This window comes from Myotis davidii, unplaced genomic scaffold, assembly GCF_000327345.1.
Source record: "Myotis davidii unplaced genomic scaffold, ASM32734v1 scaffold1608, whole genome shotgun sequence".
Taxonomy (NCBI): Eukaryota; Metazoa; Chordata; class Mammalia; order Chiroptera; family Vespertilionidae; genus Myotis; species Myotis davidii.
Window position 1 is genome coordinate 9,407 of NW_006299164.1, and position 14,718 is coordinate 24,124.

Here is a 14,718-nt window from a genome sequence, read left to right on the forward strand (position 1 = left end):
TGCTTCAAAGCCAGTGTCACCCCTAGGAGTGTCAGTTTGTCCCAAGGCCTAATCCCCCTCACAGAGAGAATGGGGGAATGGTGTCTTGGACAGCAGGCACAGGGGCTTAGAGGAGCCCGGACTGTGGGGGATGGGAAAGCCCAGCCAGGTCAGGAGGGGGCTTGAGGGTTGGAGAAATGTGGGCTGGGTTGGGTGTTGTCTCCTTTAATATAAACCACAGGGGTGGGGAGCAGTTGTGCTGGGAGCCAGCTTCACCCTGCAGGGGGCAGCAGAGAGGCAGGGATGAGTGAGGATTGAAGGAAGAAAAAAGAAGGGACAGAGAGAAAGGGAGGGAAGGAGGGGGGAGGGAGAGAGACAAAGATAATAAGAGAGAAGAGGTAGAGAGATCTAGAGAGGCTGAAGCAGAGACAGAAAGAGTCGTACATCCTTGGGGTGGGGTTGACCAGAGCCAGGGAAGGATCCAGAGGTCAGACATGCCCAGGAAGCATTACCTGGGACAGGGGCAGGTGGGAGTCCTGTAGCGGCTGGAGAGGAATCAAGGGATGGCACACTGAGAAATATGCCCCCGTGTCACACATGAATCCATGCAGATCTCTGCTGTGGCATTGATGGGAACAGTGGAGCACTGCCAGCTTCCTGAATGGCCATCAACAGGGACATTCAATAAACCATGATATGAATAAATCATGTTTCACATGCTCCATTAGCAGGTTGCTTCTTATGTAACAGCCAGGACCAACCACCAAGATACAATGTTGGGTAGAAAAAAAGCCAGGCACAGGTGTACTGCGGAGTTATGTACAGTGGGACGCATGTCTGTATATGCCTGTGGGTGTGTCCTGGTACGCGAATGTATTTTGTAAGGAGATGCAAGATGCTTGTACCGGTGGCTGCCTCTGGGGAGGGGTCGAGAAGCTGCAATGGGGAAGGAGGTGGACTTTGCAATTTCCCCCTTGGAATTTTGTGCCATGTGCTAAGGTTACCTGTTCAAATACTAAATAAGAATGAGAGAGAGAGAGAGAGAGAGAGAAAGAGAGAGATAAAGGAATGGGGAAGAGAAGGAGGAAGAAAGGGAGTTTAATTTTGTTTAATCCAGGAGGCCCCAAACTTCTATAGATGCCTCTAGTCTTCCAGGAAAAGGCTCTGAGCTGTCCCCACCTCCCCAAACTGGCAGCCAGGACTCTCTTTGCTGCTCATCTCATCCCCCAGCCCAAACAGCTCTCAGCCCCAGGCTTTCTCCTTGAGCAACCATCTGTCTTCCAGAGTCCCCTTTTTGGGGTCTGGCCCTGGTTGATTTGACTGACCACACAGGAGGACAGAGGTTGACATGTGGTTCCTCAGGCTTGGAAGTGGAGGGGTCCCTGCCCCATTCTTCGGGAGGCTGTGGCGTGATGGTCTCCTGGAGGGACTCCCACGCTAAGTGCCTGTGTTCAAACTCAGCCTCTACCCCTTTCTTGCTGTGTGACCTGGTTGGTGGCTTCGTGCCTCTGTCCTCAGTCTTCTAGCTGTAAAATGGGGTGAGGGAGGTGCTTCCTGAGAGGGCTGCTAGGGGGGTTGTATTAGTTTCCTGTGGCTGCGTAAGAAATTACTACAAACTTGGGTGCTGAAAATAGCAGAAAATGTATTCTGCTCAAGTTCTGGAGGCCAGAGCCTGAAACCAGTGTCAGCACGGCCATGCTCACCCTGCAGCTGGTGGTGGTGGTGTGGGGTGGCTCGCGCCTCATCACTCCACTCTCCGCCTCTTCACACGGCCTTCTCCTGTGTAAATGTCACTGGATTTAGGTCCCACCCAGAAAAACCAGAATGATCTCATCTCAAGATCCTTAACTGCATCTACAAAGACCCTTTTTCCAAATAAGGGCACATTAATAGGTTCTGCAGGGACATGTCTTTCGGTGGCGGGTGCGGGGGTGGGGGGCTGAGGGGTGGAATGGGGGCAGGGGAGTGGCATTCAACTCACTAAAGATTAAGTGAGATCAAACAATTAGGAGCTCAATAAGATATTTCTTCATTTTTTAAAATATGTTTTTATTAACTTTAGAGAGAGAGAAGATGGGAGAGGGAGAGAAAAACATCAATGAGAGAAACATCCATCGGCTGTCTCCTGCACGTTCCCTACCGGGGCTGGAACCTGCAACCTGGGCATGTGCCCTGACTGGGAATCAAACCTTTTGGTGCGTGGGATGGCGCTCAACCGAGCCACGCCAGCCATGGCTTTAGTTATTGATTTTAGAGAGAAGCACTTACTTGTTGTTCCACTTACTTATGGATTCATTGGTTGTTTCTCATATGTGCCCTGACGAGGGAAACCCACAACTTTGGGGTATGGGGACGACACTCTAACCAACTAAGCTACCTTGGCAGGGCATAGTAAGATCTTGGTGAATATTAGCTGTGATCTTGATTTTGCTTGGTCCGTAGCATATTGTTAAATGTTTTGAGTGAGTTGCCTATCTTTAAGATTCAAGAGCTTTTCCATGAACATGAGGATTTCTGGAGAAAAATCAGAACATTTAGCATTGTGGGGCCAAACTCTCAGAAGGCCACAGTGGCCTGAGTAGTGACAGCCCTTCAAAAAGGCATGTGTGGCCCTCACCTGTTTGGGTCAGTGGACAGAGTGTCGGCCTGAAGACTGAGGAGTCGCAGGTTTGATTCCAGTCAAGGGCGCATGCCTGGGTTGTGGGATTGATCCCCAGTGGGGGGCCTGCAGGAGGCAGCCAATCAATGATTCTCCCTCATCATTGATGTTTCTATCTCTCTCCCTCTTCCTTCCTCTCTGAAATCAATAAAAATATGTATTAAAAATAAATAAATAAAAAGAGTTTAGGTTTGGCCTTCCTAAGCCCTGTCACCCTGGGAGGCCCTTCCCTTCTGGGGACCTCAGTCTCCACATCTGTGAAATGGACTAAGGTGTGAAATGTTCCCTGAGAAGGTGTGAGGTGTTGGCAAGAGGTAGGCATGAAGCTTGAGGTCAACAGTGACAAACTGCCATCTTCGCATTCTGAATTCTGGCTGCGTATTAGAATCATCTGGATAATTTCCATTTTAAATACCAGTACCTGGGCCCCAATCCACACTAATGGGGTTGCCCTTGCTTATAGAACAGATCTTCAGCATGGCCTTCGAGGCCTTTACACCTCCAAGACCAATCTCTTGTTTATTCTTTACCTTTATCCTCCTCCCTTGCTTCCCACTGGGAGCCATTGTAATATGTAAATGAGTCTCTTTTCTGGTCTTGCAAAATGATTGTTTTATGTCCACAATTTGTAATTCATACACCTTGTCTGGCAATATAGCTCTTAATTTTACTTTGCCATAACTGGTTTGGCTCCTACCCCCCGCGGGCACACATGGTCCTACCGGCTGCACCCCTTGGTGTCTCACTCACTCACTGGGGTGGACACCCCGGCCGCCTCCAGCTCCCGTCCCGTCAGTCCTGCCGCAGTGAACACCCTCAGGCTCCTACAGGGTCCCAAGTGAGATTTCTTTGGTAAGTCAGCCAGGAGCCGAATTACTGGGAAATACTAATGTGCAATACAGTTAACCCTTGAACAATGTGGGGCTTAGGGGTGTCAACCCCCTTATTCCTGCAGTTTAAAATCCATGTATAACTTCTGACTTCCCCAAAACTTAACTTATCCCTTTGGTATATATAGGGAATTAGTTCCAGGACCCCCAGAAAATATCAAAATCCACAGATGCTCAAGTTCCCTATGTAAAAAGACTTAGCTCAATGCACGGTTGGCTCTCCATATCCTCAGACTCTCAACGGGGGATCGAAAGCAGGAGAGGTATTTATGAGAAAAAGTCCACATATAAGGGAACCCATGCAGTTCAAACCCGTGTTGCTCAAGGGTCAGCTTAGTGATGGAAGCTGCCCTTCTATGATTACTAATGAGTTTGAGCACCTGTGCACTCTTGTTGGCCTTTGGGTTTTTCTTCCGTAAGTTACCTGTTCATAGCCTTTGACCATTTTGCTACTAGGGTTGTTCTTTTTCTTGTTAAAAAAATCTTACAAGGTGTTATACTTTGCAAATATTTCCCCCCATTCTGAACCTATTATATTTGCTCATGTCCTTCCTTGAACAAATTTTTGATATAACCAAATTTATTTTCTTCATAATTTGTTCCCTTTAAGTTTTATTGAAGAAGTCCTGGCTGGTGTGACTCAGCTGCTTGAATGTCATCCTGTGCACTTCCCGGTCATGGCACATGCCCAGGTTGTGGGCTCGATCCCTAGTTGGGGCACCAACAGTGGCAGGCAATGGATTGATGTCTCTCTCACATCCATGTTTCTCTCTCTCTTCCTCTTCCCTCTCTAAAAAATAAAAATAAATTAAATCCTTTTCTGCCTCTAGGCCATTAAATATTTTCCTCTATCAACGTTATAGTCTATCAGCAGGGGTAAAGGAGCACAATTTTATAGTAATAGAATTTTTAGCTAGACACAATGGTTACATTTCCTAACCTCATTGCTCTGACTGTGGTCACCTAAGCTCTGGCCACTGAGACCTTGGTGCGACCACAGGGGTCCTATCATTAAAGGCAGGTGCCCTCTTTCTGGCTCCCTCTGGTGGTGGCAGTGCTCTTGGACCACGGGGAGAGGCCACAGTCCCAGTATGGAGGAGCGTGAGATAGGAGGTTGGGATCCTGCTGACTGGGCAGGGCTGAATCCCACAGTCCTCGGCCAATCATAGGTCTCAGTGGCTCTCACACTCGAGAGGGCCTCAGAATACCCTGGCAGGTTGTTATGTGTAGTAAAGAGAGCCAGGTCCCACTTGGTGTGATGGGGTGAGTGGGGCCCAGAAACTTGCATTCCCATTACGTTCCCAGGGATGCTGCCAGTCCAGAACCACACTGTGAGAACCACTGGTCTGACTGAAGTCTGACCTACACATGTCCTTAACTCCCTCTCCTGGACCGTTGCTGTGGCTAAGTTAACACTCCTGTGGAGCACCATGTCTGCACAGTAACATCTGGGCAGAGTGAGACCCCTGTCCCACATCCCAGTGGAGCAGGTGACTCTGCTGCTCTGCCACACCTGCCCTTTGAGTGCCTCCTTTTCCACGGAGGCGGGAAGCCTGAAAAGCTGCCTGTATGACTCTCTTGCCAGTTGGAATTAGTAAGGTCCTGCCCATAGGAGGCTTGCAATGGGAGTAGAGGGTGGGAAGCTGGACAGCCATTCTGCTCAGTGCAGCAGGGACACAAGTGGACTTAAGTAGGGCCACTGACCCTTCGTCCCTCTAGCCCCACAGTGGAGGCTCCTGCCTTTAATGACTACTGGTTGGGTTCCTGGCCCTCTGTGGCTCCTCCAGCTTCCCCAATGCCTTGGTAACCGACCCCCTGTATTAAATCCTGTTTGAAACTAGAGGAGTTTCTTACTGATACCGTAGGAACTCCTCCAGCATGGACGTCAGCAGCTGGGGGAAAGCAGGGGGGCTGGACTAGGGCTCCCCAAAGCCATTCTTTAAAACTGCAGTTATGTGACTGAAGACACAGTAAGAGCAGAGTTGCCGTGGGCTCTTCCTCCACAACCTGAGGGGCAAATGTCATCGCTGAGTCTCGGTGGGCGTCTCCAACAGTGGCACCTCCCGGCGCCCAGTGTGGCTGCCACGCTCATTCTTCATCACCCTTATCTGTTTGGGGATTATGGGTATTCCAGGCTAAAAGATAGCCTCCGACAGCTATCCTCTTTTCCTGTTTTCTGGAACAATTTGTACAAGGTAGGAATTACCTGATACTTCAAAGCTTGGCACAACTCATTTGTACAGGTATTCAAGCTCAAAGCATCGTGTGTCGGGGGATATTTTGGTCTTTTTGGTTATTTCTCCTTATGCCAATTTTGGCATATTTTTTCCAGACACATTCACATACAGCAATTATTGCTCGTGCTGGGCTGTTTAAATCTGATTATTTATCTAGACCATGCATGGACTCGGCCAGGCTGTCACAGAAACAGCACCCCAATTCTTGGGGGAAGTCGGGGCCAGTGGAGAAGGGTGGTCTGGAGATAGTCATGTGATAGAGGAGGAGAGTGGTAGTGTGGACCAAGCTGGAGTCTCTCCATCCTCACCACACACTTCCACCCACAAACCAGGCTGGGGTTGCTGGTGCCAATGATACCGGAGGGCTATGGAGAGGGGCTCTCTCCTGTGGCCCCAGCGGCCCCCAGGGCTGCTCCTGCCCAACCCCTCTCGGCATGCTGGGGGGACACACAAAGCCCGGAGAGCCCAGTGTCCAGAACGCTGCACTGTCACTCGATGACAGCTGGACTCCTTCACCCCTGTTGGGAGTTAGGCCCAGGCCCGAGTCAGCCTGGTGGGAAGAGCTTGACTGATGGAGTCTCTGGGAAGCTGACAGCCTTGGTCCATCCACCTTAGCCAAGCCCCAAAGCCCATCTGTCCATTGAGCAATTTACTAGCATCAACTCAACACAGGTTCATTCCTACCCACTGAACACGTTCAAGACAACCTTTGAAACAAGTTGTCAGAAACTGCAGACTTGGTGCAGTGGTCATCACGGCACGTGGACTTGTAAACTGACTCCTCCCCGGCTCGGAGAGAGGGGGTGGGCAGTGCCAATGTGCCCGTGAGCAGGAGCTTTACTGGCTGTCCTTTGACCTGGGACTCCCCACTCACCCACAGGCACAGCCCTTGCCCTAAGTTGGGCTAGAATCCTGGGTAGGCCAGGCCCGCCCACTCCCGACCCTAGAGTCCCTCCGCCTGGACAGTGTGGCAGGCAGGGGCCTCTACATACTCCACAAACACACACACACACACACAAATCAAGAAAATGTTTTAATTGTAAAACTAACTTGAGGGAGGGCAGGTGGGGCTGCGCCAAGGGGACAGGAACCTGATTCTTCAAGCAGTGGTTCGTCCCTGGTGCCCCCCGCAGGACAGGGACCATCTGCCCCCGGCTGGGAGCAGGGGCTAGAGTGTTATAAAATGACAATATAAATAGACTTCTAGAAAAGAAGAGGCTGTTCAGGTGCAGTAGTCATTTTCTGCAGAGGCTGGGGGTGCGGGGAAGCCCTGACCTGTCTCCCCATCCAACCACAGAAAGGAGATGTAGGGCTAAGGGAGAAGGCCACTCTTCAGACATTCATGATCGACCCCCACCATGGCTCAGGGGGAGAGGGGGTTGTATGTGAGGCAAGGTCAGAGACACCCACTCGCAGTCTGGAGGACAAAGGAGCTGGACCTTCCACTGTGTGCACACCCACGTACACACACACACACACACACACACACACACACAGACAGACAGACACACACTCGCACACAAGCCTCTTTCGTAGTGTTCTTTCCACCCCTAGCAGCCCCCACTGCAGAGTTCCAGTGATGGGAAGCTGCCTGTCCTTCCTGGGGACAGGGAAACACAGGGAGGGCCTGTCCTGTAGGGGGGATCTGGGAGCCTCACTTGCTCCCACAAATCCCATATTTTGAGTCACAAAATCAAAACTGGAGTTCAGTAGTAGGGTCCCACACACTGTCCCAGTAACAAAGGCAGTGCCACATGGAGTGTCTCCCAGGCCAGGAGGAGCAGGGGCCGGCCCCCTAGTGGCCTTCGGCAAGGCAGGGGTAACCCAAGGGGCTCTTTGGTTCAGGGACAGGGCACCAAGCCTCATCTGGTGCGGTTGTGGCGCATGAGGGGCACGATGCTGGCGGGCGGGCCCGCTTTGGCCAAGAACGGGTGCTTCAGCAGCTCGGCTGCCGTGGCCCGCTGTGCTGGGTCACGCACCAGCAGGCGGTCCAGGAAGCCCTTCAGGGACGGTGACACCTGTGGGGGAGGCAGGGCAGGTCTGAGTGCCAGCTCCACTGCTCACTCGCTGTTGGGGCCTCAGTCGCCTCTTCTGTCAATGGGCGACATCTACTGTCCAGGTCGGGAGGAAAGAGGTGCCCTGTGTCTAGAGCTTGGCCCCACGGACTCATTTCCCCCCTATTTTCAAAGTTTGGTGAGGAGCTGGCAGCAGTGGGGCCCTGGAGGCACCCCTTCTCCCCAGATAGCTCTACCTGGAAGGCCCCTCTCCGGGGCCTGACCATGCTGTGTGCCTTCAGTCAGGCCAGTGTGAGCACCTTTGTGGGATGAGGAGGGCAATGAGTCTAGCACCCAGTAAATGCCATCCCAGGAGATATCAATGCCCCAGTTCAGTCCACACCAATCACCAGCGCTCTGCTTGGGTGTGAGGCCGGGTGGCACCCAGCCACCCTACAGGCTTGTGTATCTTCCTCACACTACCTGCCTGCCGGCAGGGCCCACCTTGTGCAGGTTCTTTAGTCGGGGTGGCAGGTTGTCCCGAATCATCTTCATGGCTTTGAGGGGTGGCTCATTGAAGTAGGGGGGCTCCCCGTCCACCATCTCAATCACCATCACCCCCAGCGACCAGATGTCCACCTGCAGCGGAGGAAGGGATAGCAGGGCTTGTGCTGGGTGGGCCAGGGTTTCGGGGAGGCCAGGGTTTGGGGGGATCCTGGGGAGGGACGGCCCCCAGTTCTACCTTTGCCTCTCTGCAACCTGAGCCTCAGACCCAGAACCCCTGCTCTGACATGAGCCTGCCAACCCCATGCACTCTTCACCCAGGGAACCCCCTGGAGGGTTCTGCCCACCTAGCCTGTCCCCCTTCTTTTTGCTAAGCACAACCAGTTTCCTCTGGTGGACCCCCCACCTTTCCTCACACCTAGCCAGGGACAGGCAGGGGGAAGGGGAGGCAAGGGCATGACCAGGTTGGCTGGGACCAGTAACTGGGTCAGGAATGGGCACATGACACAAGCTGAACCAATCAGAGTCGACCCTGAGACTATAAGCCAAATATCCTATGGTATTCATGGGCAGGGAGACATGTCCCAGTCGTCAGGGTCATCTCTGCTGTCACAAGGGGAGCACCTGACTGAGAGAACACTGCAGAGGAAATCAGGGCCTGAAGGGAGGGAGCATGTGGACGGCTAGGCCTGAAGCCTGTCACAATTTTGGGGACCCTTAGCTTCAGGTTTTGCTAAATCCATCTGAGCAGGGTTTGTCACTCACAGGCTGTCCTGACTGAGATGTCCCCTCAGAATCTCATACTAGTCTCCCCTCCCAGTGTGACCCCACTCCAGCCTGAGGCCCCTAAGATGTGCTTCCCAGGATGCCTGTCCCAGGGCCAGGCACGGGTCAGGTCTTGCTGACTGTGGAGGAATCTCAGGGCCTTGGGCACCAGCTCACAGGCCTCAGGGCCAGGCAGGTGATGGCAGTGACGCAGGTCAGTGTACCTAACAGGAATGGGTGGGCGCTACGACCAAGACGAAGGGGCTGCCCTTCCTACAGCAGAGCAGCCTATCTGTGCTGCCGATTGTTGCCGTGTGGGAATTGGCGTCCATGTGACCGAACTTCTTGGTTTTCAGATGGAGAATGGAAATTTGGACTTCTATGAGAAACTTATCTTTTTTAAATGCTTGCAAAAGCATCTTCAAGCCAACCAGCCAGGAGCCAGCCACTTTGTGGCCTCTGCACCAGCTGTCAGTCAAAGCCGTGACCACTTCTGCTCAGCATTCTGTTCTCACTGCCAAGCACTAGGCCTGGCTCAGAACTAGTACCCAATCATGAATGAATGAATGAAGGAATGAATGTCTACCTCTTCTTCCAAAATCATCCCTGGAGACCCATTCCCCAGACTGAGACCCACTTCACCCCATCACTCTGGCTATTCTGAACCCCGCCACTCATGCTGTTCACAGCACGAACTGGTGCTGACAGCTGTACAACCAGCTCCCTCTGGCGTACCTCTGGTCCGTAGGGAAGGCGGGAGATGAGCTCTGGGGCCATCCAGTAGGGTGTGCCAACCAATGACTTCCTCCGTGGCACCTCCTTGCTCACCTGGGCGCAGAACCCGAAGTCTGACAGCTTTACCTGGGGCAGGGGGCAGGCAGCAAGGTCAGAGGTGCTGGCATGGGGAGGGTGAGAGAGGCAGCCCCCTATTAATTCCTTGGCCTCTGACATGCTGGGTCTCCACCTCTGGTAGGGAGCCCTTAGGTGTGTTACTGCCTCCACATCACACCATCTGACTTCCAGACAGGGTCTGCCCAGGGGCTGTGAGGGGAAGTGGTCTGAGTCCTACGGGTACCCAGGCTGAGGCTGGGGCCGGGACCAGAGCTGGATCCTAAAGCTCATGCCTGGGCCTCTGCTTCCCTGGAGTGTGAGGACACTGGGCCTGCCTCTGCGACAGCCAGGCCCGCAGAACCAAGGATGCACACCTCTTCTGAGTCGCAGGCCCCTTCCAGACTCTTGAGGATGTCTGTGTGTCACAACCCCAGAAAGCCTGCCCAGAGTGTGTGCAAGTTTAGGTGGCTACACATGTCCCTAAAACACTTCTGTAGACATCTTCAGGGGTTCACAGACCCTAGAGCAGTGGTTGGCAAACTCATTAGTCAACAGAGCCAAATATCAACAGTCAATGATTGAAATTTCTTTTGAGAGCCAAATTTTTAAAACTTAAACTATATAGGTAGGTACATTGTTATTAATGTAATTAGGGTACTCCTAAGGCTTAGGAAGAGCCAAACTCAAGGGGCCAAAGAGCCGCATGTGGCTTTCGAGCCGCAGTTGGCCGACCACAGCCCTAGATTGAAGCTGCCCCCCTGAGCCCGCCCAGTGAAAAGAGCTCCACACTGCCGCTTCTGTTGTCTGGATTAACTTTCCTGGGGGAGGGAGGTCGAATCTCCAAGAATTGGGTGATAGTCAAGGGGCCCTCCCACTGAGAGTCCACTCTCGGACTGTACATGCAGGTTCTGGGCACTCTGTGGCCCATCCATAGACCAGAACTTCATTCAGTCCAGAAGACGGGAGGCAGGATGGGTCCACGGCCACTCAGGTGCTTGGTCTCAGGGGTGGGAGAAGCACATGGCCAAACTGTGGTGGCCACCCAAATGTGTTCTCCCTTTTCTGAGCCTAGAGGGCAGGAGTGCAGGTGCCAGTGTCCTGTGCTGATGGCAGAGCCCCGCCAGCCTGGGCCACCAATGACCTGACTCTGGACCGCTGCCCAAGGAACAAGCTGACTGCTCCTCAAGACGCGGCGCTGGGGGCCAGAGCCTGCCCTGATGGCAGAGGGGAGCTGGGGAGGGGCAGCGGAAGCCCAAGCCACCGGATCCTCACCCTGCCGTCGTGGGTCAGCAGGATGGAGTCACTCTTGATGTCTCGGTGGATCACGCCCTGGGCGTGGAGCACAGACAAGGCCTGCAGCACGGCGAGACACACTGAGGCGATCTGCTCCTCGTTCATCCTGTGTGGGAGGAGGAAGCAACTGGGGCAAAGGGGTCCAAGGGGGGTCCAGTCCAGCCCTGGGTGTCTGAGGGGGATATAGCCCTGTTGGCTCCGCCACCCCAAGGGATCTGGAGGGGACTTCATCCTGGCACAGACAAGGTCTGGGGGGAATCTAGCGCCACCTTAGGGAGCTTGGGGAGACAGTGGGCTGGGTGCCAGCCAGGGCTGTGCTGCCTGGCAGTACCTGGTGTGGGTGACGATGTCAGTGAGGGCACCTCCCTCCAGGAACTCCATCACCACCCAGAGCTCATCGCCCACCAGGTAGCTGTTGTACATCTCCACCACATTCTCGTGCTGATAGTCGCGCATGATCACCACCTGGCGAGGGAGGCCGGGTCAGCGTGGTAGGGAGAGGGCCGCCAGCTGTCAGCCGCCCTCCTACCTCACTCTCGGGCCAGGGTTCGGGTTCTGCCACACTGCAGGCCCAGTTCCACCTGTCACTCTTGCTCATCGGGATCGCCCTGGACTGCCTTCCCCAAAGTTCACAGACCACAAAGGCAGCTTAGGCCTGAAGCCAATCTGATCCCAATCTGTAACCAGTCCTGAGCTGGTCTCTGAGTGGCCCTGAAGACCACTGTTGGGAGAGGAAGTGGGAAGAGAGCGCCTGAGCACATGGCGGAGATCAGGACAAGTAGGTATGAGCCGAGGTTAGAATGGAAGGTGGGGTGGGGATGAGGGAGGTGGGAACACACTGCTTTCAGGGCCACATTCAACCGAAGCTCATAGTAATGGGGGGGGGAGGGGGCTGTGGGGCACAGTGCTGATGGACCCTGCATCAGAGTCCAGAGGCTGCTCCCAGAGCCCTCTGCTTTTGTAACAAGCTTGCTGGCAGAGGGACCACCTCCTTCGGGCCTCAACACCATCAGGTGGAGGAGCACTGGGAGGAAGGTGAGGGCAGGAAGGGAGGCCAGGAGGCCCACCTCATTGAAGAGCAGCTCACGCCGCTGCTGCTTGCGCAGGTCCATCTTCTTGACAGCCACCAGACGACCTGAGCTGCGCACAGTGGCGATGCACACGACGCCTGTGGAGCCCTCGCCAATCTTGATGAAGTTGTCCAGGTAGGAGCGGGGGTCACCAGGGTCCACCACCAACTGCAGAGCAGCCCGGAACTGCTCATGGGACACACGCTGGGGTTCCCGCTGTGGAGAGCGGGGGCCGGGAGGTCCAGAGGCGGGGGTGCCAGCAGGGGCAGCGAGGGTTCGGGCTGGAGGGGCCAGCTGGGGCTCGGAGGCATGGGGACCCAGCACTCCAGGGCTGGGGGGGCCCCGAGCTCGCGTGGGAGGCCGGGAGGAAGAGGACTGGGGGACAGCCAGGGCCCCCACTGATGGCCCATTGGGGGCCATGTTGTGAGGCTCCCCCTGAAACAGAAAGGAGACGAGGCTGTCAGTGGAGGGGCCAGGGGCCAGCTCTGCTCTCCTGAGCAGGACAGGGGCCCGGCTGTGGCAGACACATGGTGGTCAGGATGGAGATGCACAGTGGGCTGGGCACAAGTTGGAGTAGGTGGGTGGGGATAGGAAAAGCTTTAGGGAAGGAGACGTACGGGGTCTTAGGATGGGGGATCAGTTACCTGGGCACCCCGGGATGGGTGATCCGTGTCGGCCCGCGGGTATGTGTTAAAGGGCCGGCCGGCAGCCACTTTCGTCCCACTGGCCACACCAGCAGGTTGGGGGGTGCTGACGTCAGGCCCAGAGAGGGGTCGCTTGTCCCGGGAGGATTCCTGGGGCCCCCCTGAGCCCTCCCTGGAAGACTTTGGCTTCTTCTCCGGCCCCACCCGCCGCTTGTCACCACTGCTGCCACTCCCCTCACGGTGACCAGCAACCCGGCTTTGGCTGCCCGCCTTCTCTGGGCCCCCTCTGGCTATGGCAGCCTGCTCCGAGGGCATTCCATTTTCTTGGCGGGCACGAGTGGGTGGCGGCGGCGGGCTGTCTCTCCTCAGGGAATTGGAGCGTGTCACTGACATGTTCTCAAACTCATCCAGTAGCAGCGTGAGGGCCCCATCCTTGGCACCTTTGCTGCCCCGCACGATGGTCTGGGGTCCAGGATCCAGGGCAGTGGTGGGAGAGGGGCCGGGCAAGTAGGAGGGGGACAAAGGATATGTAACCAACACACAAGGACAGGATAATACAACACACACAGAGACAAGACAGAGACAAATGAAGAAATGCTATGGGTGATGATGGGGCTGGGCAGATGGGGGCAGCACCAGGAGGCCCCGCAGCACCCTTCCCCCACCCCACACAGAGAAGTCAGTTGCAGGGGGAGGGCTGAAGGAGTAACCTCCCCTCAGTCAGGCTGCCTCCGCCCCACCCGCAGCCCCACCCCCAGCCGGAAGCTAGCTGAAGCACCCTCCTGCCTCCTGCTCTCCTGGCTTGGGGAGGTGGCGGGGAGTGGGGGGGGGCGGTCCTGCCCTGTGGGTGAAGGGGGAGGGCAGAGGCCACGCCACTCCATAATCAGCCTTGGAGAGCTGCAAATTACAGGATGCTGGGGCCAGGGCACAGCTTGGTGCTTCCTCCCCTGCAGCCTGCCAGTGTTGTTAACCCCAAAACACATTCTCTGTTCCCCCGGAAGCCAAGGGTTGGGTATACGGAGAGTCAGAAAGGAGTGGGCCCAACATAGAGGGCAAGAGTACTCCAGGAGCGGGGATGGCAATGAGAATGCCGATGGGGGCTGCGTGGAGCGTGTGTCCCAAATCCACCCAGTGCTCACCCTCTCCATGGGCACCACCCTCATCCAGGTCCTGGCTCCCTCTTTGAGAAACAGTCTCCAGGGTTCCCTGTCCCCCACTTAGCTCCAGGCACATGGGCCTCACTGCTCCTCAAGTACAAAGGCAGCTCCTACCTCAGGGCCTTTGCACTGGCTGTTCATTCTGCCTGGAACATCTTCCCCCAAGTATGCCATGGCTCCCTCCCTCCTCTCCTCAGGTCTTTGCTGGAAACTCAGCTTCTCAGAGGGAGGCTTTTGCTGAGCAGCCATCTAAAATGCCAGCCCCTAACACTCCCTGACCCTCTTCCCTGCCTTTTCTTTAGAGCACTTAAAACCACTGGAGCCCTAGCTGGGTTGGCTCAGGAAATAGAGCATCGGCCTGCGAACTGAAGGGTCCAGGTTCAATTCTGGTTAAGGGCGCATGCCCAGGTTGTGAGCTCAATCCCCCGTAGGGGGCGTGTAGGAGGCAGCCGATCAATGATTCTCTCTCATCATTGATGTTTCTATCTCTCCCTCTCCCTTCCTTTCTGAAATCAATAAAATATACTTATTAAAAAAATAAAGTACATAAAACCAGTGGATATAAACAAACCTATAGCTCCCCAAGTGCAATGTGTGTGTGAGCAGCGACTGGGTCTTCCTGTTTCTGCTCTTGCTAAATCTGAACACCTAGAGCAGTGTCGGTCTGCAGAAGGCACTCAATAAACATTTGCTGA

The 14,718-nt window shown here is 54.8% G+C and overlaps 1 protein-coding gene across 5 annotated transcripts in view; it reads right to left on the bottom strand.

Annotated features, from left to right (window-relative positions):
• Positions 1 to 6,783: 6,783 nt before the first annotated feature.
• PAK4 (p21 protein (Cdc42/Rac)-activated kinase 4) overlaps positions 6,784 to 14,718 on the bottom strand; it is a 51,208-nt gene continuing 43,273 nt past the window's right edge. For 4 of the 5 annotated variants that reach the window (XM_006774632.2, XM_006774630.2, XM_015571067.1 and 1 more), the window contains exons 4-10: positions 12,867 to 13,328; positions 12,220 to 12,657; positions 11,484 to 11,617; positions 11,132 to 11,258; positions 9,764 to 9,889; positions 8,264 to 8,398; positions 6,784 to 7,783 (exon numbers count right to left, since the gene is read on the bottom strand). In XM_006774632.2, coding sequence (XP_006774695.1) covers positions 7,628 to 7,783; positions 8,264 to 8,398; positions 9,764 to 9,889; positions 11,132 to 11,258; positions 11,484 to 11,617; positions 12,220 to 12,657; positions 12,867 to 13,328 — 1,578 coding nt within the window. In that variant the 3' untranslated portion in view covers positions 6,784 to 7,627. The remainder of the gene's footprint in view (positions 7,784 to 8,263; positions 8,399 to 9,763; positions 9,890 to 11,131; positions 11,259 to 11,483; positions 11,618 to 12,219; positions 12,658 to 12,866; positions 13,329 to 14,718) is intronic. The other variant, XM_006774634.2, reaches the window with a different exon arrangement.